This window comes from Seriola lalandi, unplaced genomic scaffold (assembly GCF_002814215.2).
Source record: "Seriola lalandi dorsalis isolate HSWRI2012SDOR001 ecotype SW California unplaced genomic scaffold, Sedor1 jcf7180002054425, whole genome shotgun sequence".
Lineage (NCBI taxonomy): Eukaryota > Metazoa > Chordata > Actinopteri > Carangiformes > Carangidae > Seriola > Seriola lalandi.
The window spans coordinates 3,513,689-3,540,709 of record NW_019524978.1 but is presented as its reverse complement, the minus strand read 5'-3'; the positions used below and the strand labels follow the sequence as shown (position 1 = coordinate 3,540,709).

The 27,021-nt window shown below is 39.8% G+C and overlaps 3 protein-coding genes across 3 annotated transcripts; all 3 read right to left on the bottom strand.

The window, feature by feature from the left end:
• Nucleotides 1-1,098: 1,098 nt before the first annotated feature.
• Nucleotides 1,099-6,199, bottom strand: tmem147 (transmembrane protein 147). Its single transcript, XM_023410406.2, has 8 exons — nt 6,104-6,199; nt 5,315-5,417; nt 4,773-4,842; nt 4,584-4,649; nt 4,337-4,473; nt 4,152-4,236; nt 3,678-3,799; nt 1,099-1,999 (listed from the first exon to the last, which is right to left on the bottom strand). The coding sequence occupies exons 2-8, from the start codon at nt 5,389-5,391 to the stop codon at nt 1,879-1,881; spliced, it is 678 nt and encodes a 225-aa protein (XP_023266174.1). The 5' UTR covers nt 5,392-5,417; nt 6,104-6,199; the 3' UTR covers nt 1,099-1,878.
• A 2,105-nt stretch (nt 6,200-8,304) lies between these two features.
• LOC147818870 (secretory phospholipase A2 receptor-like) lies at nt 8,305-10,375 on the bottom strand. Its single transcript, XM_087175180.1, has 3 exons — nt 10,089-10,375; nt 9,357-9,981; nt 8,305-8,568 (listed from the first exon to the last, which is right to left on the bottom strand). Exons 1-3 carry the CDS (start codon nt 10,373-10,375, stop codon nt 8,371-8,373), a joined length of 1,110 nt encoding a protein of 369 aa, XP_087031306.1. The 3' UTR covers nt 8,305-8,370.
• Nucleotides 10,376-13,073: 2,698 nt separating this feature from the next.
• On the bottom strand, nt 13,074-26,302 carry gapdhs (glyceraldehyde-3-phosphate dehydrogenase, spermatogenic). Its single transcript, XM_023410481.2, has 11 exons — nt 26,203-26,302; nt 17,101-17,157; nt 16,403-16,499; nt 15,843-15,949; nt 15,056-15,146; nt 14,824-14,942; nt 14,581-14,662; nt 14,291-14,442; nt 14,027-14,189; nt 13,704-13,801; nt 13,074-13,557 (listed from the first exon to the last, which is right to left on the bottom strand). Exons 2-11 carry the CDS (start codon nt 17,127-17,129, stop codon nt 13,488-13,490), a joined length of 1,008 nt encoding a protein of 335 aa, XP_023266249.1. The 5' UTR covers nt 17,130-17,157; nt 26,203-26,302; the 3' UTR covers nt 13,074-13,487.
• Between the last annotated feature and the right edge of the window lie 719 nt (nt 26,303-27,021).

Sequence of the window (27,021 nt, the reverse complement as noted above, 5' to 3'; positions counted from 1 at the left end):
CACTGGTGAAATGAGGCACTACATTTAAAAAAGTGGTCCTGTGGTCAGTGCAAAACCTCTGGGCTTTAACTAGTTTTATTCACGACACGACTCGGATTTGAATTACATTGTCTCAGAAATAAAGATTTCTGCAGCAGTCCAGGCGGTTGAGAATTGAATTTCTCCTAATCTAATAACTGCAGTCACTCTTTTCTTCAAGTTTGTTGCCTTCATGCAAGTGGCAAATATTTATTGCAGCAATTGCACATTTAATCTCATTCTCATCCTTATTCTTAACATCCATTACCATCACAAGGAAATGACTTGAAGTGACTGAGATGACTTGGCCGTAGGCAGGGACTAACTTAAGGTGAGGTGAGGTGAAGTTCAAGTAAAGACACTCCCTCTACTTCTTACTCTGTTCACTTTTTTAAAATGTAATCCTTCATCTCCTGCCTCCACTCACACTTTTTTCACTGTTGTTGAGCACAAAAGGTGTTTTCGAGATCAAATTCTTTAAACCTCTTTTAAGTTCCTTTGACATGTTTTCATTCCCTTGCTCCCATGAGATATATTCAGGTTGTTCTCTCTCTCTCTATCCCCCTGCTCAGGACTTAATCTGTCCCTCGCTGTCAGGTGTAACAGTAGAAGTGTGGGAGCAGTTACAACCTTTTGCCATTCATCTGTAAATGGCAGAAACAAACTCCCCTGCTGCAGTGAGCCACACTTTATGTTCGACATATTGGAGATACTCTTTGGCTAACAGGTGGTAGTATTGGTTTTAGATTTCAGCATGTTGAGGTGACAAAATCTTGAATGGTCATCAAGGAAAAGTTATTCAAAAGGCATCCAGAAACAGGCGTTTCCTCCCCTCAACTGACATGAGATACTCTGAAGTCAGTTAATATCTTGAACTTCAGTTGCCAAGATAAATACCGCCGGTCAGATCGCACCACTGCTGAAAAATACAACGCTTGCTCTGACAATCTGTCTTTGACGTCACGTTTGTGATGTCAAAGGAAACAATATAAAGTCACGTCTTTTCTTAAATATGGCAGATCTTTCCCAACAAGCACTTAAGTCTTTACAGTCTGACCAATCAAGACACTGACAGTGAGGTACGACAAAAGATATTTATGTCAAAATCACAGATGTTTACAATTCAACACAAGGTCATAATGCTGAGTGAACATCAGTTTATTCATACTGCGGGTGAGTTTTTAAGTTAAACCTTGAATCTTTTTGAAAATTGCTTCAATAATTAGAAAACTCTTGCTAAAGTTTTGTTTCAACTACTTGTGGATTTATTTGTATATAAATAAATTGATAAATTTGGGGCCACATAATGAACTATCAAAGAACTATCACTGTCATTCATCTGTTATATATTCACTCAGTATATTTCACTATCTAACCTAAGCATTTACAATGGCTCATTGGACAACACATAGAAAAGAAATGTTATTTATAAAGTCTCATTTCATTTGTGATCATTCAGATACAAAATTCACCTTTTCACAAAACCAACAGAGCTTAGGAAAGCCAATCATATTACAGAAGCGTCCTGATGTCACCATTCATCCTGCACTTTTAACTGATGGACTGAAATGAAATTCATCCTGAATGCATGTTTACCATCAATGGACCGCACAGGCTCATCAAAACAAACTGGAAGAAGAGGTTAGCTCACCAGTTGGCCGCTTGTGCATCAGCCTTTTTTTGTACATCACACCAGACCAGCTACTCAATATCTACAAGCATTTCCCAGCAGTCTTTAGTGTTGTTTGGTAATACTAAGACTGATATGGTGTCAGGGGTCAGCTTCTGATTTAGGACAACCAAGGTACACTGTGGACCAAAAAGACTGCTGAAGGCTTAACCCAGGGTGCTGAGGTTTACTTAGTTGCTGTGGACCAGGGTGACGAAGAGAAACAGGGAGCAGAGAGAGATGGCACCAGTCAGCACGGCTTTGACCAGCAACACTGTCCAACTGCCCAAGAGGAAGACGTGGACAAACAACCTGAAGGCACAGACAGAAGCATAATGTAAGCTACAGTGTTAAAGACCAAAACAATGCATTGGCATTGCTGCAACCATATATGATAGCAACAGATAAGTGTTCAGATAAGAGCTGATTCAACAGATTTCAGATATCTGGTCACCCATTTACAGTGTTGTACAAGTTCACGCTTCACAAGAGCTTACTCAAAGTACAGTTCGCAAAGGTTAAAATGAATTAGTTCACTTCATAGTTCAACAATTTTGAATTTGAGCAAAGTTCACAGTCCAAAAAGAATGAGCTATTTCACACATTTACTACATGTTCATTTCTTTATTTTTAAAACAAAAATCGTTTTCAGTAGAACCTCTACCTTCAGAAGAATCACTGCCTCTCCTCGAACTACATGAATTACTGTATAATACTATAGAGTCACAGACAGAGATTACTTTTAAAAGATAAGAAAAACAATGTGAGTATATGTTTTATGTGTATATGCTGTGAGTATGACTCAGGTGGAGGAACTTTGTGGCTGTTGCTTCATGGTCTTACCCTTTCTTAATGATTTCTGGGGATCATCATTCACCCGCAGATATTTCAAAAGACCGGTCGCATGCTACAACTCGATGTGTCGTTTCAAATTCATTACAGATGTGGCTGTTTATTCAGACCCAGCTGTGAGATTTTTCCCATTGCAATCTGCACTGAGTTGTTCAAAAAATTCCTTCAAATATTCGTACGAAGTGACTTCAGCAGCACCAGTAGCTGTGATGTTTGTATTGCCAGCACTAGTCACCTGACATATGCCGGGTGCTGTAAAGCCGCAGTGCAGCTGTAAAACCAAAACACAGTTCCCCAGAACAGTAATTCTTCTGTTGTTTTTTTGGCAGTTGGCAAACAGCTTTTATGTTCACTACTGCCAGCTTCTAGTGTGTGAGTGTTGTTAACTCTTGCCAGAATGAACAACACTCACATTCATATTCATTAGTTGCAAACTGACACGTTCGTTCTGCCCATATACAACAAAACTTTAATTATCAGAGATTTTAGAATTTCTATATTTTCCACTTGTTCATGCATTTGTGAATCTATAGATTTTAAATAAATTCATCCAGACAAATAATCCACACAAGTAAGCAGGCATGTATCTGATGGTGGCATTCTGTTTGCAAGCTGTGGTCAACTCCAGCCACCAACACTGAAAGCACAATGAATCCTTTTAGAAAATGGTAGTTCAATGAAATGATCTGCTAGCCCTTTCGTTGGTCTATCATTCCTTATGCAAAACACCAACACCTTAAAAGATTTTCTTGTGAGCACATGTGTGCTAATAATACATTTTAAATCAAGCAAAACACATGAAGGAGCTTGGTAAAGACAATTTAAGTACATCAGGTTTTGCAAGTTACAATATATGTAGTTATTTTTTAATGCATTTCTCTTACTTCCATTTATGTATTTTCTGATGTACAGTTCTTAAATCATTTCAAGTTATTATTATTGCTTGTGTTGTTGTTGTTAACTAGTGCCATCCTGTGGTTTACAAGTGAAGCACAGCCACTAGGACGGTGGTCAACCCTGGCTGAATTAAAAAAGACACTATTATTCTGCCTGTCTGAGTACTGCATGTAGTAGGTCTGTAGGTGTGTATATGTCCGTGTTTAGTATATAGGTGTGTGTAAAAGTGTGTAAGACTCACTCCATCAAGAAGGCCTTGTAGACACAAAGAGCCAGAAGCACCGTAACAGGCAGCCTGAAGCTCTTAGGAAGGTCATATCGTGTAAACATCCACACCACTGCTGCCATGGCAATATAATGGACCTATAAATGCAGGCATAATAATCACTAGTCACAGATCATTTTTTAACATACTCTGGTGCTATATATGATATTACAGACCTATGGATAGATAAAGAGGAAGCACATTGAGAAGGAAATGTTTTGAAATCCTTTTTTTTTTTTTATATCTAAAGACAAGACAATTACTGTGATCTTTTCTGTAGACCACTGCTGTCAATGACGTGGGTGAATGTGAAAAAAACTGCAGAGGACAGAGGTGAGTGGCAGACATAAAAAGGAAAACACACTGAATGAAAGTCGAAGACAGAGGATTGGAAACACAGGAGCAGACAGAGTGGAGAAATGAGCGAGCAGAAAGAGAACAGCTACTTACCAAACTGATGTTAGAGTCAAAGCTCATCTGGATGTATTTCCAGTCAAACTCAATCCCTCTGGCTCCCACCCACAGAGGAAGACACCTGAAGAACCACAAACAGTCAGATTCAATGTTTAGACGTGTACAATAATTTGATTAAATGAAGGTAATGTTTCTTCTGCAGGATCAGTGTTACCGCTTACCTGGACATGACGAGTTCTGCTGTTGCCCAGCCCATGGCAGCCACCATGATCTTGTACTCTCCTTTACCAGCATTACGTGACATCACAAGATGGAGGCCCAACAGGTCTGCTAGGTCCACTGTTGCCTTCATAAATTCCTGGAGAACACAGGCATCCATATTTCAGCCTCCAACACAAGCTGCTATTTTATTTGACAGAAATGTTCATCTTCATTCCTGATATTACTACGATGCAGCTCAACACTCACCCCTACAAAGTCATAAACTCCAGCTCCTCCTTCCCATGTAGGGAAAAACGTAGCTAAGAACAGCATCTGTAGCACAGAAAGAAAACTTCCTTATACACACCGAAACACAAGGAAGTCAGTGATGTTATAGTTTCTGTTTAATTTGCAATTGCCCTGGTCAATTCTCCCAATTTTATTCCATGTACTCACCTTACAGAGCTGGACAAACAGATAGGTTGCACCAGCCTGGACACATCTCCAGAAGGCATTGTACTCCGAACTAAAGGATGAACACACAGAGTTAAATGGTAGAACTGTAAAATAAGGAGGCACAGAACACACTATGTAACAGGTTATTATCAGGTAAGACACTCAAAGCATAAATTTTGTAATTAGGGATGCAATGTTTAAAGATATGAGTACAATAATAGTCAATTAAAAAGTACATGCTGTTAAACAAAGCTCCTGCCAAATTCTAGACCATACCACACAGTTCTAAGAGGATTATGTAGAACCCCTCCCAAACATCTAAGAAGATTATTAACAGATCTTTTTAGTCTCTCAGCATATGTTGCTACAACACAGCGATAGACAAAAAAAATGTGTTAATAATGACATAAAAATTTGCCATCATAGTAATTTTCCATTGTTACAACACATGTCCATGATCAGACTGATGGATGTCATACAGTATACAGACACACATCATTCACCGCCCATGTTGCAGATCCCTGATTCAGGCAAACACTTACAGGCCACTGCACTTGTATGTTATAAAGTAAGGAAAATATGCCAGAGCAAAGCAGTTCCCGAAGTGAAACAGTGTCATGATGTATGATCACAAAATTCAGCTCCCTAGAGAGAGAGAGAGAGAGAGAGATTTAATTTTTCAGGTTTTTAATACAGAGTTATTTTAATCAAAACAATGTCCCGAGATATGGAAAGAAGCCCCTGACAAGTTCTCAGAGACCAACGGGACACATTCAAATGTCATCTTCTGTGGGACCAAATCCAAATGACATTCAATTACGATGATACAAAACTGTGACAAGGTGGTCACATTTTGACATTAATCGATTATCAAACTTGTTGATTAATTAATTATTTCGCACTATAATAACACATGAATGTATATTTTAATAAAATTCTTGATTTTGTTCATGTCCTCTGAACAGCAGCTGTACTTGATGATGTTACATTGACTCCTGCACATTTTACTGCTGATGCTACACAGGTACAAACAGGATGATTTACATTAGTCAGGAAATAACAAATCTGTCAGCATCGAGTCAAATTTTAACAAAGGTATGTTTCAATCGATATACAGAGCTATAAAACCTTGTAATATCATTAAGGAAATCTGTGCACTTGCTAGCTACGCTACAATCCCGTCACCGGTGTAGACATGAAGCTACAGCTAACGTCCGCTCACAAGTCTCGAGGATAGTTTGTCCCTTTGATGGTTAAACACAAAGTTATATTTCACTGAGTTAACATTGAAGCCGTATGAAAGCCGCTGTAAAACAGAGGTTGGCACTTACCAATGTACGAAGAGATGAGAGAAGAAGAAGTAGAACCTTTTCCTACGGTCTCGCTGAATGACAAGCGGAAGTACGCTTGGGTCCACCCGAAAATGCCTCCGACAATGGCACCGGTAGGAACGTATCAAAGTGTTCCGCATCTTGCAGCACTGTTTGGAGCGCAGTCAAACCCATTTCGGAAGCTTTGGATGGGGAATCTTACAGCAGAACATGTAGGTTTAGATAACATAAAATACAGTCCAACTCTTCCCAGCTTCAGGTATTTCTCCTGGGTTATTTGTGATGCCATGAGTAGATTTAAATAATACAACATGGCTGGGCCGCGTATGGTCAATGTGCAAAACTGAGGTTTGAAGATGAAATCGAAAACTGTTGTGGAACCGCTGTACACCACTGCCAGTCACGTCGTATGCATTCTGTGTAGTGTCACAAGGTGCTAAGCTAAACTAACAAGCTAGAGTGAGTGGGCCCAGAGCTAACAAAATAAGCATTGAGTGATGAACAGTGCAATTGGATGAGTCTTGTAGAACTCAACCAAAGCTGTTTGTTAACTCAGCTGGGGAGAATATAAAAATGGGACCAAGTGTTTTAATTGCTCAGTGTTTTCTAAGACTAGTTAAATACTACACATATTAAGTTATATTTTGTTGAGCATTTTTTCATCGTTTTTTTATTTAAAAAGAATAGGAGATATAAAAATAATATATACATGTTAGAATAGGGAAATTTAAGGGTAGGTAAGGAATGTGGTCATGATAAATACACTGTACACTAATTTCAGGTCTGAGATGATGCTCTGCTGTCCTCTAATGTCCCTTCTTTTGTCACACAAACTGAAGCAGCAAAATTGCACAGAAACATGTGGCTCAAATAAGAATAGCTTCATAGACTGTATTACAATTGTCACAGTTGTCCCCATGATACTATGCAGATATGTGTTAAGATACATGGTCAGTCAGTGTATCTGAGGGAGTCTGAGGGGTCTAATCACAGACAAGGAATTTTGTCCCTACCCTTTCCTTTTTTGAAATGTTGTTGTGTTAATGTATTTTTTGAAAATGTGTTTTTTGTTTTGTTTTCAAATTTGTTCTATATCTATATTTGCTGCATATAGTATGAACTTGTTGTAACAGCATTTCAGTTACTATTTAGATTCACTACATGTTGAAATACAGAATTCAATGTTGTTGAACAAGAGTTTTGGCAGTAATATTGACATCTGAAAATGTATGCTGTAGTTTTAACCTCAAGGCTTTTTCAACTGAAAATCACCAACATCATGAGGCTGGTACTGAGTCAGACTCTGATGTTACAATCATAGATCTATAGACAACAGTCTTATCTGTTTCATCTATATTTTCATCTTCTGCTGCCTGCAGAACTTTGTCCCCATCAAGTTACAGCTGAATCTATCAAGCAGTAGGATTCCAGCTATTTAGCATCCATTAAAATAATTTGTCTTTGTTTATTAAGAAAACAGGAAGTTCATAGCTATTAAAAGGCTTTTAAAAGTATGAATTTTCACGTATTTTTGCAGGCTAAGTCAACTACTTTCAGTTGGTTGTTGAACTGAAATGCGTCAAATGTCTGATGATAAACTCCGACAGGACACTGTGTGACAAACACTGTTGCAAAAACACAGTTGAACAACAGACAGTCCCTTATTATATGCATTTGTGAATATGCATTTAATGCATCATTTTGGTTGTTATGATTTATGAAATACTCACAGCTTTACTACTCTATATAAATTTTCAGCAAATTTACAATAAAATTAAATAAACAATACATTAAGCAGTACAGTAGCTGACAGGCATCCAGGCAGAGCCAGTAATTATTTCATATTAATGATGAGAGTTTAAATGAAAAGCAGGATAAATTACAGTAGTCTTATGTCTATGATTGGTCCTGGTCACTTGAATTGCTACAGTAAAGATTATACAAGCACTAAAATGTGTGAAAACGGAAAACGGTTTTAATAAATGAAAAAGAAAGTCAAATGACATCCCCAGTCCCTCCATGAGGTAATATTCTTTCTCACCCTTCAGGAAAATCAACAGGAAATATGTATTTTTAATTATCTCATCTTATATTTTCAGAAATTATTATAACTACTCCGAAATCATCATTATAAAATATGAACAACAAACCCGAACCCATAGTAGAGAAAAATCAATCTGATAACTTACACACAAAACAGGTATTGTTTGTGGAGCACTAAAAATCTTTTAAACCTAAACTTCACCAATTTCATTCATTTATTCATCTTATATTTTATATTTGTAGCAGACAAAGTTTCTTCTTTCTGTGCAGTCCCTGGTGATCCAGTTGTTTGTGTCATATTTGGACAGGGTCCCACAGCGGTTCTGCTCTGACGGACACTCTGCCAGCATCCCCTGGTGGTCCAGCTTGACTCCATTCTTCCACCACCACTTCCCGCCCAGGAAGCGCAGCCCCAACCAAACCTGAGAAACAGAAGATAAGCGTTGCAGGTCACTCACTCTCACTTTCATTCACCTTATGCATGCTTAGTTGAGGAGGCTGCACGTTAACTAAGTATAGAACAATAAGGTTGGTATATCAGATGAAAGACTTTATGTTTAACACAGTGACAACAAACCAGAAAATGTCCAGTAAAAGATAAGGTGGGACAAGAGGAGAGCAAAGGAATCCATTCAAAATGTACTCTTGCATTTATAATTCACTTAAATTAATTGGATTTCCACTAACATAACACATTACAAAACCCAAAGCAAAAACAAAACGCTTATTAATTATATTTCCCTATTCTGTTTTTAAAATTGATTCAAAATTGATTTATATATTAAAAAAAAATTCTTATACTATTTAATTCCATCATTTCAGTCTAGCTCAGTCATTTGAGTCTATAGAGGAATCGTTACATTTATCTTGCACAAGGAGTTGCAAGATAAATGTAATTATTAAGATATGACATAAGACAAAATTTGTGCTGTTTATTTTTCAGATTGTCTTCTAATGTTATTTTTAATTGAGAAATACTGGAAAGTCTTATTTCTGCATTTCTTATTTCTCTAAAAACTGTTAAAATAAACTGTGAGAGTAGAGAACATCAGTCTTTGGTTGAACTCCATAGATATATGCAACATGTGACAAAGAATGGAGGGTAATACTGTAAGGGAGAAATCCTTTTAGTAACTTGATTCATTTCAAGAGTGTTGAGTAAAAATGATCATTTCTTTTGCTTAATGTTTCACCCTGCTCCCGTCCCCACCTCATCCGTCGTGGCTCTGTAGATCCGGTCTCTGACATAGCTGTACTCATACAAGTATGGCAGGCTCAGGATGTCGTAGCGGTGTGTGCAGGAGGAGGTACATGCTTTCATGTTCCTGCAGTGCCGCAGGGCTTCTTCCCATGTCTTGTTCTTATTCACCACCACCAGGTTGTCAGAATAGCATATTAACCGAAGCTTTTCGGAGCACTTTTTGCTGTACAACTTTTCATTGACAGAATTAAATGAACCACAGTCTGCTGTGAGCGGCTCTCTTGGTGCCCAGTTCCTGTAGTCAGATGGCAAATCTCCGATCCAGTCCCAGTTGAGACCATCCTGTTGGTACAGTCCAATCCAGCCACTATGACTCAAACCTTTGCTTCTTTTGGTGATGGTTGCGAGGCTACTGCCCATATCCTGACAAAACTGAGAAGCGTTGTGCCAGCTTAAGGTAACTTCATGATAAATAATTTTGTCCTCTGCCAAACAGTAAACATTATATTCACTTGAACACTGAACACTGTACCACATTTGATCATCTCCCACAATTGCACAGTGACCGCTGTGCTGCCCATCGGCCCACTTGGAGTTCCATGAGACGTCGTTTCCTGTAACCCCTACTCCAGTTCTGAAACAAACAAATAAATGATATCTTGCATAGCAACTGCATTTTACCTTGTTTACATTGCAAGATATTGAAATCAGCATAAAGATAATCTCAAATAGGATACTCACTTCATATTTATCCACCTCCAGGCTGAGCTCTCCTGAGAATCTCTATGTAGGCCGATCCAGATTTGGCTGATATTTTCAGAGACCATCAACCTAGACACTTGGACTTTGGAAGCTACAGTCCAAGTAACTAAGTCAATGGCGTACTTCTGGCAGCTCTGTCTCGCAGTTGTCCAGGTCATCTCCTTAGATGACAAGTATATGACCTTTTGTATGATTAATGCCTCCAAGCAAAGAGCAGTAATGAGCAGGAAGGACAGTGTGAGCTCAGGGCTGCTCTTGTTCCCCATGACTGGTCCTGTCTTCACGTCAAGTCAGTAATGTGTAATTGCAGGCTTTCTAGTAGCCAAGTCAGTTTGTGGTGCAGTGATCAGTGGCTGTTGAGGAGCTGTCCTTCTGTTTTTATAACAACTGCATACCTGGTCACTCCCACATAGACACACCTCACCATACACATGGAGATGTGATTGAAAGTGCTATGGATGTTTTTTTTTCTCCTAAGAGAACATGTCCACCATTTCCAAAAAGTTCATATCTCTGTCCTTTTTCTTCCTTGATGCCTCTCCTCCTCAGACACCTCATTATCTCTTTGACTATTGACTATTTTTCATTAGTTTTTCTGCTCCACCCTTAACTGAAATCCATATTTTTCACTCATTAAAATTTTCATGCAAATAAGAGACCAGATCTACTTTGGAGAAGCATGCTATAATTATGCTGAAAACTCACATTTATAAGTGATCAGAAACACTCAAAAGGTGGAGTAGTAAAAAATAAACACAACAAACCATGGTGTTGACTTGGCTTCAGGTTGCTTTTCATGCCAGCACATCTAATTAAAACAAATGAAAACAAAACAGACCCAAATCAAGTCATGTGTGGTGCAGTGAAAGGTTCTCCTCTTCTGCATCTGAAAGATTCAAATCTTTTACATTCAAAAACTGTTCAGTCTCCATGCTTGGATGGGGAAATCAGGCTTCAGGCAAATCACTGGATTTGAATCTTGTGCTGACTTCTGTCTACCTGAGTACCCTTCAGTTCCAGCCAGATGTTATCCATTCAAACAATATGCATCTCTGTGCTTTAGTTGAAAAGCAGAATAGGTGAGAGCAGTCGTAACAGACATCAGCAGGGAGATACAGAGAGAAGAGCATGTGTGATTTTTTCTTTATTTTTCAACGATTTTTAATCAGCTGACATGCAGAGGGACATGAGTCCTTCTGAATACAACCTCAGGTTTGACCACATTTGTCAGCAATATAGCATTGATTGTTAAAAACTAGCGGACTATTGTTTTGTTGAATATGTAATGAACAAAAAACAAAAATCTAGAGAGTAACCATGCCTATTTCTAGTTATGAAGGTGACATTTTTTCTTACATTTTTGATGGCAAAATAATACTTTTAAAAAGCCCTAATTCTTGGTGGTGAAATGCTTAATTAAATATATACATCTACAAATAATTGATTATTACCAATATTGATTTTATCTTATTTATATAATATATATTTGAAAAAAAATCATGTAACATATACACCCACTGATTGCATTTTAGTCAACACTATCATCATTTTCTAAAACACAATATACAGAAAAGAAAACACATGGTAATCATAAAGTATCTGTAGACAAACATCTTGCTGTGACTGGATGTCTCTTGAGCTAAGACTTTAAATAAGAAAGTAATACTAATATTATCTGTATTCGACTGTAAAAACTAATTTAAACGTTTGCCTTTTACTTTGATACATAGAACTGTGATGTTTTTCCTTTTGCAGTATGTTAAATAAGACAGAAGGTGGCACTGCAGCAAAACTCATAGCTTTTCTCTTCAGTTCCTGTTTAGAGGAAGGAATCAGGCCGAGGAAACATTTCCTCTATATTAAGACACAGTCTGCTTTCTGACCAAGTCTCACTGTATTTGTAGCTCTAGCTGTAAGTGATACTGATATACATAGCACTTCACTTGAGTATTATTAAGTACTGTTGTTGAATAATTTAATCTATAACAGTGCATCATATTAAAAAGGCTGTTCATCTGTTTTTTTTAATGTGCTATCTGAACCTGTCACATAACTAGTATCTGACGTCAAATAAATTTGGAGGAAGACGTACATTATTTCCCTCTAAATTATAGTGGAGTAGAAGTATAAAGTAGCATGAAATTCGAAATACTCCCTTGAGTACCTCAAATTTGTACTTTAATTACTCTCCTTGAGTAAGTGTTCTTAGTTACAGTACACAAAAGTTGTAACAGGACACATAGTCTCATACAGGCTCATTGTAAAGAGGAAAAATATGTTAACTGAACTGAAAAGAGAGAATTTGATTTGGGACACAATCCATCAAGACCTGTCTTCTTCTTCAGTTTCACAGTACTCTCCTGACTATTCAGCTTCCTGTGTCCTTGACCACCAGGACGCCCTTATCTATATAATTATAATGCACATTTATATTTATCAATAAATTGCTATGATGCCTCCAACGTTTGTATGGACAGCATATCATTTATATTAACATTTCAACTCAGGTCTAGACCTTCTCTTTATAATATTATTTTACAGAGACCCAAACAATTTTCACTACGAGCAAGCGACAGTGGTGAGGAAAACCTTCCTTTTAAGAGGCAGAAACCTTGAGGACTCAGGGTGGGCAGGCATCTGCCTCGATCGGTTGGGTTCGGGAGAGACAGAGAGAAAGAGAGAGTGAGCGACCAGGAGAGAAAGAGAGAGAGAGCAAGAGATAACCAGGGGAAAAGACCACCATGCAATAATAATAATGACAGCTGCAGCAGCAGTAACAGCAGCTATAATAATGTTAATGGTAGCTGTAGTGCTACTATTGAGTGCTATCATTTCATTAGTAGCAGATTAGTTCTAGAAATAATTATGTCTGCTGTCATATTCTTCATTTGACAGGCTTTTTCTTCATTTTGTCAGTTCCATTGGAAACAGTAAACAGAAAATAATAATGAAACTTGGGACAGCTTGAGGTTTTTCAAGTTTTATTTCTTTGTCTCATCACTCTTAAGCGGAGTTACAGTAGCTCTGCCTCTCAGCTTCCTCCTTCCACTGGTGATTAAGCCTTGAAAAGACACCAACAAGGAGATGGATACAGTAGTTACCATAGTACTGAGCCATAACGACACATCTAAAGTGGCAGTGGGAGGTGGAGAGGGGCACACGGACACAAATACTGTCACCGACCAATCGTCTTGTCATTAAAGGAAAAAAACAGAACACTCAAACGCACTGTTGCCACTGCCTACATATATTGTAGAAGAGCTAAGGGCTGTGATGCTATGACTGGCTATGGGTGGGACTTGTGTGTAAAAGAGAAGAGAGGGGTGGGAGGATGGCTGGGGTGGTCCCTTTCTGACTTCCTTTCTGGACAGGAAGTGTCTACTCCTTGGTGTGCATGTACATCAGCAGGTCAGCGACGCGGTGGCTGTAACCAAACTCATTGTCATACCTGGAGAGAGAGAGGGAGGGAAAAGGAAAAAGAAAAATTGAGAGATAGAAAATGGAGGGAATACAAGGAGGAGATATTAAATGATCAGTTTTGAAAAGATACAACTTCTTTACGTGTGGGACAGGACGAGAATTTTAAAAACTAACCAAGAGATGAGCTTGACGAAGTTGTCGTTGAGGGAGATGCCAGCGCCAGCATCGAAGATAGAGGAGTGGGTGTCACCAATGAAGTCGGAGGACACGACCTTTCAAAACACAAAACACACTACAAGTCAGATATTGTGTCGCCAGACAATACATGACCAATTGCAAATTACACAATCACAGTCAATTCTAATTGAGGACTCAGAGGTCATGTTGTTTAATATCTCTTTACATGTTTTTGAATAAAATAAATCATTGTTGACAGGAATTATCCCTATTAGCCCTTGCCTTATTACCTACCCGTACAGTGTAGTGAATTAACTTACCTGGTCCTCAGTGTAACCCAGCACTCCCTTCATGGGCCCGTGTGCGGCCTTCTTGACTGCTTCCTTAATCTCAGCGTAAGATGCAGACTTGGAGAGACGGCATGTCAGGTCAACCACTGACACATCAGCCACTGGCACCCTGAAGGCCATGCCTGTCAGCTTACTATAGAGAGAGGACAAAAGAGAGACATTTGACTTTTTTGGTCTTTCTCAGCTTCCTTGCCACAGTTAACAAAGGCTGATAACAAATGTGTCTGTCCTCACCCGTTGAGTTCAGGGATGACTTTGCCCACTGCCTTGGCGGCACCAGTGGATGCTGGAATGATGTTCTGGTGGGCACCGCGGCCATCACGCCAGGCCTTAGCGCTTGGACCATCCACTGTCTTCTGGGTGGCTGTGTATGCATGGACTGTGGTCTACAGAGGAGAATGTCATATTACACACATTCATTTTCCTTAGTGTCTGAAGTCTCTAACATACATTTAAGGGTAAATATACAGCACCACCTATGAAAAATCAGGTTTGGACATGAACTCTGATTTACTATGACTTACCATAAGAGCTTCCTCAATGCCAAAGTTATCATGGATGACTTTGGCCAGGGGGGCCAGGCAGTTGGTGGTGCAGGAGGCATTGCTACCGATAGAATGATAGACAAAGTCAGTAACTTCCAGACTATATTCAGTTTTCTAACATAAAAAAAAGATTTCCTGCATCTAAACCTTTAAAACATGTTTGTATGTATTCGTACTGTAATGTACAGTGCAAATGCATGTCCAAGACTAAAGGTACATTACCTGACAATGGTCATGGAGGAGGGGTCGTATTTGTCCTCATTGACTCCCATGACAAACATTGGAGCATCAGGTGAGGGGGCGGACACAACCACACGCTGAGCTCCACCCTGGATGTGAGACTGTAGTTGACCAAGACATTAAGAGAGAGTACAGGTTAGAAACTGGACCATCTGGCAGTCTGTGTGTATTTATCTGTCTGTATGTTCATGTGTTTATGTGCGTAGGTACATACGGAGGCCTTCTCCACACTGAGGAAAACTCCAGTGGACTCGACAACGTACTTGGCTCCAGCACTGCCCCAGGGGATCTCTGCTGGCTTCATGCTACAGTCAAAAAAAGAACAGTTAGCACAAGATGAAATGATTACAGTGTAATGTTAAATAAGTGACACCAAAATACTATAAAAGTAGAAACAAAGATACAGAAAAAGAGCACAAGTTACATCTAGTGCAAAAGAAGTGAGGGGTGATGGTGGGGGCTAATCTTGTTAGAACAGTAGATCCTGTCCTTTCTAAATTACTGTGCAGAGCCTGTTTGGATAATTTCATGTTAGTAATGAACAAAGGATAATTTTTCAATTAACATCTTGTGATGTCAAGGTTAAGAGCCTAATGTGGTAAAAACTGGAGACACAAGGAGGGAAAGCTCACTAAAGAGGATCTGTGGAACAGGAATGTCTCTTCTATAACCCTGCTGTTTGTTGGTATTGCCTTTTGCAGACAACAGTCCATTACTCAATGGACTAAAACAACAGCCGGTACAAAGGGTGGAGGGGGGTAAGGAGTGAGCCCCGAGGCAGCAGACAGCCTCATTCCACTGCCAGGAATCCACTCAGGATATTAAAAACAAAATGGAATAAATTACCTCACCTTAAAAATGGAAAATAACATGTCCAATAATTCAAAGTGAACTCTTCAATTACAGACCTCTCTGCTTGATGTCATTCAGTTAGCAACGCTGCTGATATCTGACGTATGTGCAGCAACATCCACTAACCCCCAATCATCATCATCACTTACCACTGGAAGACGGAGATGGCATTGCCGTCAACGATGAGCTTGCCATCCTCGTGGGAGACCTCACCATTGTAACGGCCGTGGGTGGAGTCATACTTGAACATGTAGACCTAGGTGGCAAGAAGTAGATGATGGGGTTATTAGTGTGAGGAGTGAAGAGGGTTTCTGGTTGTTTCATCACAAAAATGAAATTAATAAAAATTTATTTTATACTATTTAATATTTAACACAATGCCTATACAGACTTTTTGACATTTAATTTTATTGTTTGAAATAAGCTACAGAGAAAACTTATTCAGTTTAGTTTAGTTTGAGTTTAAAATGTTGTGAGACATTGTTGACATGTCACTATGGCTCAGTTTTAGTTGTAGATTTTCTGTTTGTTATTTTGTAAAGCAGCCTTTTTCAACAGTATACACTTGAGACTTGAATCTTGTGTTTTTACCTGATATTTTAAATGAGTTATTATGATATAAATTTCATTCAACAGGCATTCCACTGGATTTTAATACATTTTCTGAATAATTTGTGTTATGTAAGTATGTGTATAAAAGTTTTCTCACCATGTACTGCAAGTCAATGAAGGGGTCATTGATGGCCACGACCTTGATGCCCTTCTGAAGGCAAGCCCTCAGGACCAGACGGCCAATACGACCGAAACTGCAGTGAGGGGAAGGAGGGAGAGAGAGAGAGAGAGAGATTAGTAATTGTCGTTTGGGCAAAATGGTGGGAATCTTCGTCAGGATGTCTAAATACTCCTGGGACCTTACATTAACCTCACATGAATCTTCCAACAGACTCAAACTGTGATGCCTCACAATCAGCTCAGAATCAAACAGTGGTTCTCCTACCATAGAGAAGACCTGCGCAGTAATACCCATGTACAGTTAGAAATCATGAGTTCCTCCTTTTTATTCCTGTTTCATACTAAAAGCTTGTCAGTGGCTTGAAGGCCTTTATTGTGAAGCAGCTACAGGAGGTGAATACTGAGTCATGGGGCACGTTTTTGTCAGATCAGTTTAATAAATATTTCTATATTATATATTATTATATATGAAAATTAATTTAAAAACAATTTAAGTCTAAGAACAAATGCATTTTCGGTCTGCTTCATAACCATTTACTAATCACCAGAAATTGTTGTGGAAAAATAGATAGAATAGATATTCCCAAAATATGCTTCACTGACATCCTATCCTGATTATCCTAAAATCAATCAGTACCATCCTGTTTATAAAATGTGCATGTGTTTCCAACTCACCCATTGATTCCAACACAGAGGTCTGACATGGCTGCTGTTTAGGGGGTGTGGAGTTACCTGGCAAAAAGAAAAAACAATGACATTAGAAAGACAACTACCACTGAATAATGAAAATGCAGGTTATCCACTCTCACTTAGTTATGTCCTCTAGCTGGCAACAAACTCGGTGAGACCGATCACTGCAGATGAATAATGTAATGCAAATTTCTTTTCTTTTTTGTTATTGAGTTTAAATATAAGCTTGACAACAAAGACACAAGCATACAGAAGTGCTTAAACAGAGGCAAACTGATGCCCTGGCACCAGGAGGTGGCAAGTTAGTTAAGTTGCTGGCAACATACAATGAACCTGTGTGTGTTTGTATGTGTTGCCTGGTGTAATGTGACCATGTCTAATCTGCCTCTGTGGTGTGAACCTTCTGCTCCTCAGGCCTTACAAACCACAAAAAGAGTCTGTATCTGTTGATGTGTGTTGAAGGGATAATATGTCACTATTTGCTATTACACAACAATTATGTTTCACTCTTTTCTCAATTTGTCTACTGCTATATTCCTCAACTTTTTATATTATAGACTGCATCACACTGTTAGCACTCGTCCTCTCCTCCCCTCCCTGTGTGTCTACCTCTCCTCTTTCTCACCCTCACTTTTCATTCACACAGGAGACCCACTTCCTTCATGGGGTTTCTCATAAAATATGACGCATTTGAAAATTCTTTGTGGTGCAAATCTTAAAATCTACCCTATGCTGTTATTTTGTTTCACAATGTCAGCTGTAAGGTCTAAATAACGTGCATAAAGACTGGCAGCAGTAGCCTCACAGGACATGGACAGCCAGTGTGACGCATTAGCACAAAAGAGTGAAAAAAACACCAAGGTGGTACCCTGGTGAGCAGAAAACTTACGAAGCTGATATAACAATATGAGCGAGCTGCTGGTTGAGGGTGAAATAGCAAACTGAAACTCTGGAAGGGGGATGACTGGGTATATCATCAGTGACGGAAAAATACAGACTGCCAAATAGTGTTTTACGTGCATCTTCTGCAGGAGTAGGGAGGTGTTGCCTCAAGCAGGGACATGTTTAGAAAACAGTGGGATAAGAAGGGAGGGAGAAAGCGGTAGCTATGTAACGCAGCAAAAAGAGACTTGTCTGCTGACTGAAAAGAAAGGAATCCTGGCCTTGACTCAACTATGTGACCTCCTTTCTCCTCTGCTTTCCTCTCTTTTTCTTACTGAACACTCATCTCCTCGTCTCTCCTCTCCACACCTCCTCTGGCCTCTCCTTCCACTTTTTCTGCTCCTGTCTTTTCTACCAATAACTTCCCTTTTCCTTCCTTCTCTTCCTTTATCTTCTCACCAACTCCTCCTTGTCCTCTTCTCTGCTGTGCTTTGTCTGCCTATGTTAACAGGGATAAACACTCTTGGATATCATATTCAGCTTCCCAAATCTAAACCAAGTCATGTGACTTTTTCCTTCCAACAGATGAACTCCAGAGACAGATTTTGGGTTCAATACAGCAAACTGATCATTACTAACAGTAGCTGTAGGTATCATATCTATAAGATTAGACAACTTTACAGACACTATAATGTGTATACAAGTACATAGATATGATAACTCAATAGTATTAACCAGCTAGCCTGCCCAGTAGCTAAGGTGTGTGTGTGTTTGTGTGGGACAGGCAGGTAGAGTAAGTAAGGGCAACGCAGATTGTCCTTGAAACTGGTTGGATGTCGTTTTAGACTACTGTAATCTCCTTATCTGTTGTGTGTGTGTCTCTGTGTGTATGTGTGTGTGTGTGTGTGTGTGTGTGTGTGTGTGTGTGTGTGTGTGACTGCATATGTGTGTCTCAGTGGGGAGCATGTAGGACAGGCTGTCAATCTGGTGAAATGCATTGTGGGAGCACTTTAAATAGACTAAAGGGGCAACCAGATTAGGATAAATGATCTCTCTCATTTCTCCTAGACACTGTCAAACATGAATGTGGAAAATCTGCTGGATTTATTTACGTGTTATTAAACACAAATAGATGACGTTCTAAATGACTCGATGACTTTTTTGCCAGTCAAAATCAATTTATTGAACAGTTCACCCGTTTCAACCATCAGATCTCTAAAAGGTTCATTTATAGTGTATATTTGTTTGACCCCATGTAGCATTTTGTGTGCCTTTTTTTCAGGGCAGAGCAGCCATTTTGTGTTCTGCTGCTAGCATAATACAAGGTCACCAATGAAGAGAGGGGGAGATAGGGAGAGAGAGAGAGAGAGAGAGAGAGAGAGAGACATTCATACAGTACGATCAAGCTCTCACATTTCTGTCCCTCCTCTCCTTTGTACTTGGTTCCCAGTGTTACCTATTGTGTATGAAAGACTGCAGTGACATCTCTTTCCTCTCTTCTGAACTCCACTTCCTCCTGTTGCCTGTGCACTTTTGCACAATTTGTCTCACTCTTTGGTTTTCTCTCTCTGTACCTCTTCATTTTCTCTAAATAAAAGAGTTCCCCTGTGTTTTCCAAAACAAAATGGTTGCTCTACTGAATATTGTAAAATGGGTCGGGACCAGGAGTAGTGGAGCTACATAAGAGAACTAGTGGGACTCAAAACAAGCAATGTAACTTTCCCTTAAAACTATGAAAATGTGTATGAAGAGTATGTTTAAAAAACCTGACAAGTAGTAAGACTGAACTATAGGGCAGGTGCATGTGTGTGTGTCGGTCTGCCTGCATATACTTTATGATACACCCCCTTCATGTCCGTGGTAGTATGACTAATCAATGGGAGAATAGGAAGGTGCTACAATGGGCACCTGCTGCTCCGTAAGAAGTTAATTTCCGACACTTGGATGGACTTGAACTCCACTGAGTCAAGGTGAACAAAATTCTGGTTTATTGTGAAAGCCAAAGGTATGAGACATTTAGTAGTTCAGTTAAAGAGCAAAGTGATGCAAACAACCAAGACTTAATTTCTGATGATTCCTGTCATGGTGAGTGATGTTAGAGGGGAAGCTCTGAATGTTGTTATTATATAAGATAACAATATCACAGGACCATGTGAAATGAAATTGAATTTTAGAGTCATATTATTGTGTAGTTTTACCATGAAATATGTAAAATATGTTTGTAATAAACTTTTAAAGAAATAACAGCAATAATTCCAGACCGGCCATTTTTGTTATATCCTAGTAAACTATCTGATTCTATTTTAACAATAGAAAATCAACTTCATAGCCCACAGCTCTGGCCACATCTCCATCACACAGTCCTGCCCCTTTTTTTTTTTTTTAAAGTATATTTTTTGGGGCTTTTTATGCCTTTATGATACCACAGTAGAGAGAGACAGGAAATGGGGAGGCAGAGAGAGGGGGAATGACATGCAGTAAAGGGCTGTCCGATGCGGGATTCAAACCAGGGCCGACTGCAGCTTCTACATATGGGACGCCTGCTCAACCCACTGAGCCACTTGACACCCCAGTCCTGCCCCTTTTGACTGTAGACCAATCAGCCCTGATCTAGTATTCAGCACATACTCTGAGGACACTCAGACAGACATTTCCAAGCTCACAGAGGAGGCATTGTGCAGAGCGGAGCAAAAAAGTTACACGTTGTTAACAGCAACTCACAATCTGCTGATGCTCATTAAAATGTAGGAAGAGGAGGCAGACACACAGTCAGACATATGAACGGCAGTAAGGTTCCATCAACATTTTTCATCATGATTACTGTTGGAAAATCAATTGAGCAGGGGCTTTCTAAAACTCACACATTTCACTTTTGGTCATGCTTGAGTTGAACACACAGCAATCACAGTGAATTTAATTTTGGTCAAAGTGAGTAATGTTCAGTAGTAGTGTCTGCATGTGATTTGTCTGCACTGCTGGCACTGCTGTGAGCAAAATGTATGATTCAGATTTCTGCAGTGCAGCCACCTGCCCTTATGACTGGCTGAACAGCAAGTGGGACTGAGACCAATCAAAGAAGAGACACTTGTTCCTTATGAGTAAAAAGGGAAATGCATCCATCCAGTCTTTCCTCCGTGCTCTATATATCTCGCAACTTCTTTTTCACCAGCTTATGACGGAACCGTTAATCACCTGACGAGTGGTGCAATCATGTCCTTGGTAAGAAAAAGGGGAAGAATCAGCCAGTCAGAGTAGCTTTAATAATGTTTAGTCATCAATGAAGAAGTACAACTTGTAACTCATTTTTCTCCTCTTTCCACAAATCTTATTATGTTCATTCATCCATCCCTTCATCCTGATGCTACTTCTTTCATTTAATGTTAGAGTTACAGTCCTCTCCTCTTCCACCTGCATTTCATTTGCTTGTTCTCTCAATTCTGTTTAATTTCTCCCATGCTTTATTCTCATCTGTCTCTCCCTGCTGTTTTTGGCTCCATAAGTATTATACCTCCCCTCCCCTTTTCCCCACCATCCAAACTAATCATTGAAATTCATGTCCCTATTTGACTGTCCTCACCACTCTTTGTCCGTCTGGTCACCCTCATTTACCACAACCCTACCCTCCCTCTGAGCTGCGACCCATTGTCCTCACACAAACGTTTCACCGGTGGGGGCGCAGGACAGGGTCGGAATGCTTATGTTGATGCATGTGCACTAGAGGGACCACTGGGATAAGGTTGACTCGTAACCAGTCGACCAGAAAAGGACAAAGACTACAGGCTGCATCAGGTGGTAAAATCTCAAAAATTAGACAAATCTGTTGGAGTGTGTGTGTGTGTGGGGGGGGGGCATGACACAGCATTTCACTTCTGCCAACATCTCCTCTGATGTCAAGCACCAACACCTGGCCAAACAAACACTAATTCCTCTTTTCTCTGTGATATCTCAACACTCTTTGTGTGAAGTCAGTTACTTTCTACTAACCTTTATATGGCCTTAAGTTTTTGAGGCGCACAGACAGTCTATTGTCAATCTTTCCAACAGTATTATCGTTCACATACAGACAGAACACAGACTAAACCATTTACATAATTCATTATGGTGATTGAAACCTGCTTATTTAGTATTCAGACAGGCTGTTACTCATTCTTTGGGTTGCCTTGGCTTGTGTACTGATTGGGAATTTGATTTTTGATTTTGTTAGAGAATGAAAGAACTCACTAACTATGCTCTCGTTTCCTGCCCACTACGCCACTCCCCCAGCCATCCTCCTTAGTCCGCCCAGCGTCTCTTGCCTATTCAAACCGTCCTCTAGCTCCCTATTCCTGTCACACCCTCTTTCTTGCCAGTGTTTTTCCACTGCAGTGGGTTGATTGGCTAGAGGCCAGACAGACTATCCAATTAGGCAATGTTTTCTCTTCTAGCCCGCCTTATAGTGAATCCAAGAAATAAAATACATTACAGACAGTAATACACTCCTATATGCACACACAAATGAATCTGAGTCATACTTTCAATGTCTGTAGCTTAAAGAAGGGTGGGTGGTTCTGCTCATCTGTTGTTTCTTCCCCTTCTTAGCAGTATACCTGCTTCCTCTTGTTTTATGGTCTCATCACTGAGACAATGTCACTTTGCTGCCCTAAACTAGTCAGTTAAATGTCCAACACCATCACATCATCAGTGCACACACACAACACCACAGGCTGTGTCCTACTCAGCAGGCATGGCCTCCTGCTGACAGGAGCAGATAAGAGCTCCACTGTTACTACTAGATATTTAATCAGTGACAATTAACATGACAAGCAGCCACTACATTTATAAAGGGATGATAGCTTTATGTATTCCCCCGAACCAAATACACAAACACAGACCTGGGCTAATGAAATTAATAGGATCAGACTTACTACTGGGGTGTAACAAAGACTTGTCCATGCACACAAACATGCATGTGCAAATGTGCACACAACACACTCACAATCATGAATTAGTTAAAGGTGTGCTGTATCAAACTGCAGAGGACTCAATACGACATAGACATGTGACCACTCTGCAGAGGTAATGCAGGACCACACACACACACACACAAACACACTGCCCATAGCCCTATGAGCTTGTGTCAGCAAGTAGACGACAGATACCTTCTCAGGGCAATGGTCCTGTCTATCCCCTCGATCTTTCATATCATGCTAGTTATGCAAACATCTGTACCTTTGAATAATCACTATACAAAAAGAGCCAGGCAAAACTGCTCGATTGTACTAGTAGGGGCCTTTTATGGCCCACTTGTGTATGCCCCTCCCTCGTGTAGGGTTTATTTCCTTAAATTGGTAATGGTTAGACACAGAGTGCTGAGTCACTCTGGAGTTCCTTCTCTCTCACACACATCCTGGACAAGATGGCTGGTTGATAAGTCAGCTGCAGAGAAAAATCGAGAAGGACACTCATACTAACCTCAGCCTGGAAACAACCACACTACTTTTAAGTGGAAAACTTGTGTCAGTCTAGAAAAAACAACTCATAACAACCTCACAAGGGATGAATGACTCAAATCTTTATGTAAAATAGTCTCAGGACATAACTTACATCTAATAGCTGTGATTACCCACTAACTGCAGGATGCAGTAAAATTATCTGTGTTGATTGTGAACCAGGCAGCCTGGCCTGAGAGAGAGGAGGAAGATTCTCTGACATGACCAACATGAGTAACATGCAGACACTAATATGACAGAAGAAAAATATAGCATTTTATACTTCTTGCACTAGGTCACAGAGAATTCAGTCCACATCTGCTAAATAACATGGCTGCAGTCCTTGTTAGCCGGGAATAACATGTCCTGTGTGTTGTTAGTGAGATCCAGATAATCTCATCGCCTAATGGTTTACTCCTTGCTCAGCAAATCACACAGTCACTGACATTTACATTTCAGGCATTTAGCTGAGACCTGATCTACAGCAGTCACAAGAGCGGAATGAATGTCAAAGTAAATAGACATGACGAGCCAACAACTTCTGTGTATTACATGGAATTAATATCCTAGGGTTTGTATTTATATTTTATTAATAATAAAATAATGATGCATCTTATAACAGGTACATTCTTGGCTCATACTATTGCCTTCCATTGGCCTTTTATTGATATATCAATATAACATTTAACCACAGAAAATACACTTACAAAACTTGAAAACCAATTTTAATTTATATTCACATGAACTAGATTGGATGTTGGGTAATGAAAGCCTATTCTACTTAAAGTAATATATATGCTGTGGAGAAATTAATCTGGAGACTGTTCATTGAAAACACTGCAAAAATAATTGCAATCTGCTGATGCATGGTACTTCACTGCTAATTTTGTTCCAAATCTATGATCATGGGGCCTTAAAATTGAAGAAAAGAACAAATCTTTGACTAAAGTGCTCAGGGGGCATTTATTAATAACCTTCTGTTATCCAGAGCATGAGCTATGAGAAGTGACTCCCCGTCCCCATGTCTAGTATTGGTAACATGTTGATAAAAACAAAGATTAGAAGCTGCTCAGCATCACTACAGCAGCCCTGGGCCTGCTATGACCTTCCTCAGCTGGAGTGATGACCTTCAGCAGTGAGGCAAGGCCAGACATGGCTGCATCATACCACACCTACATAAAATGAATTAAGGTAACTGCAAACAAATACTGATTTCCACAATAATTATTGTTACCATTAAAAAATAATGCTGGATACAAAAAGTGATTATGAGAGACATTAAAATGTTTGCACAATAGGACTGTGTGGTTTCCAGGTTTAAAAAATAAACTGGTTAAAAGAAGAAAAAAAACCTTATTAATTGGTTATTCCGTTTTCTAATCAACCCCGTATTGCACTTATATACCGTATCGTTGATTTAGTAGCTAAATGAATTTCAGATGAGCTGTAATTGTGTCGTTTTTAAAAACACAGAGCTTTTTGCAAACCGCATCAACAGGTTTGTCGAGTCTGGAGTCTGCGGCAGAATCATGCGACTCCACGCTGCCCCTCTGCCCTACAAATGCATCACAGAGAGGCTTTCAGCACTCCTCTTTCATCTTTCGACATCAAATAAGCCAAGGTTATTCATTTGTTCCGTTTCGTTTCTTACACCACCATGACCTCTGTTTCCCGTCATCGCGAGAGTAAAATTCATCTAATCTAATGGCGCAACGACGACAGACTTCATGATGAAGACCAGGGGAGGCACGTAGCTTCACCTCTATTCACGTACTCATTCACTCCGGATATCAGCTTCATTGCACTCAGTGCACCACTACAGCGGCAGTATTACTGTCAGGTTTTACTGTAAACCTATTTTCATTCAAACTTCTACCTACAGAGGCTATTTTTAAGTATTCTGTTGCGATAAACGCGGTAATATATATTTTTGTATTAAGTTACGTAACATGGAGACTAATCCACTTCCGCAAAGATGCAGCATTGGGAACTGCCAATGTCACGTTACCCGCTCTGTAGGACGGCTTATCTTCAGATGAATGACTTATACATTATGAATGGACCGTTATTAAAATACGCAGATTTTCGGTCGAAAAATGAGCCCTTCCTTGTTATTATAAGTACTTCTAGGAGTTGCAGGATTTAGTTGATTTTGGTGTAAGCTAAATGATGCAACAAACGGACTCAAGCAGAAATCATTACACAACAACCAGCCTCCCTTTAGATTGCAAGGCCATGGCCGCATCCCCTCCCATCCTCGCCTTCCTCTTCCTGTACCATTAATTGCATTGCATCCTGCGAAAGAGACTGCTGTAATCATGCTAACGCTTTATGAGCCCTGAGCTGTCCCACACTCATCCTCTCACTTTAAACGGATACGTGGCTGATTAAAATAGAGCTGGTAGTTAGCTTATATGAAATTCACTGTACAGGCTACAGGGTTGCCACTAGCTTCCGCATATGTCGGTTGCGGCTTTGAGTAACGTTGGTCTCAGGAAAATATGCGACAAATTTTAACAGTAAAGATGAAGAACTGTAATTTCAAACTTCATTAGTGTTTGGTAACCAAGCTGATGTGTGCAACGACAGATAAGATAACATTTGACGCTGAAATGAAGGCTGACTGTGTGTGAAACAATTGAAATGTCCTCAGTTTAGATAATTTAGGCAAAATTGTGTGGTCTAGTCGTTGCAGCAGTTTCTGTACACTGGAGGATAAATCGGTGTAGCAGCTTACCTCAACGCTGATGCTTCAGGAGTCTGTGTGCGCAGTCTACAGTCCCACCTTCCGTTTTTATACAAGACACGTGCCTCGGGGAGCCTGGTCGCCCTAGCGACGTGACGTCATGTCATCCTCTGCTCCTAGAGTCCATTCGGAACGAGGGACTGGTCACGGTCTCTAAACGGCTGCCATAGTAACTAGAGGGATGAAACACTGGTCTGATTAAAGTCTTATTCACATAACTTGTCCATATGGTAGACCTGAGGGTTTTGTCTGCGATGAAAGGTAATATTTATCACAGAGAAAGACGGAAGCAGACAGAGCAGAGATACTGAGAGACACTGGCAGGATGCCACGTGGAGGTGATGGGGAATGATGAAGCATTTTGTCCCATCCCCACCACGTACAGAGCTGGGCACGTGGACGTGATGAAACACGGTGGGAACATAGCTTGATACCACGGTAACAGCTATAGATCACAATATCCACAAGTAATAGTGCTCATGTAACTGGTAGGAGGCTACGTGTGGCACACATGCTGGACTGCTTGGTCTATACAGGCAAATGTTTTATAACCAGGCCCCCTCTGTGCCTTGATCTGTGCAGGACTGTAGAGGGGATCGCCTATGGATGCAGTGTGTGTGTCTATGTCTGGGTGTGTATGTATACATGTATGGATGGATGCAGCACTGTTATGTAAGAAGTCATGACAAGTCACGTTCCCATAGAGAAAAGCTGTTCTCCTGCTAAACTGGCACGATGAATTGTATATTTGGATTTAACACAGTATAAAATAAAATAGAGGATGAAAAAATAAAGAACAGGAATCCATTT

Excerpts from the sequence above, each read along its gene's own strand:
- LOC147818870 (XM_087175180.1), bottom strand. The coding sequence starts at position 10,375 with ATGGGGAACAAGAGCAGCCCTGAGCTCACACTGTCCTTCCTGCTCATT. Across the intron at positions 9,982-10,088 it reads TGGAGGTGGATAAATATGAA|AACTGGAGTAGGGGTTACAG; the intron begins GTGAGTATCCTA and ends TGTTTGTTTCAG. Across the intron at positions 8,569-9,356 it reads ACAGAGCCACGACGGATGAG|GTTTGGTTGGGGCTGCGCTT; the intron begins GTGGGGACGGGA and ends TCTGTTTCTCAG.
- gapdhs (XM_023410481.2), bottom strand. The coding sequence starts at position 17,129 with ATGTCAGACCTCTGTGTTGGAATCAATGG. Across the intron at positions 14,443-14,580 it reads GCATTGAGGAAGCTCTTATG|ACCACAGTCCATGCATACAC; the intron begins GTAAGTCATAGT and ends TCTCCTCTGTAG. Across the intron at positions 14,190-14,290 it reads GTCATCCCTGAACTCAACGG|TAAGCTGACAGGCATGGCCT; the intron begins GTGAGGACAGAC and ends CTCTCTCTATAG.
- tmem147 (XM_023410406.2), bottom strand. The coding sequence starts at position 5,391 with ATGACACTGTTTCACTTCGGGAACTGCTTTGCTCTGGCATATTTTCCT. Across the intron at positions 4,650-4,772 it reads TGTTTGTCCAGCTCTGTAAG|ATGCTGTTCTTAGCTACGTT; the intron begins GTGAGTACATGG and ends TCTGTGCTACAG. Across the intron at positions 4,237-4,336 it reads GCAGAACTCGTCATGTCCAG|GTGTCTTCCTCTGTGGGTGG; the intron begins GTAAGCGGTAAC and ends GTGGTTCTTCAG.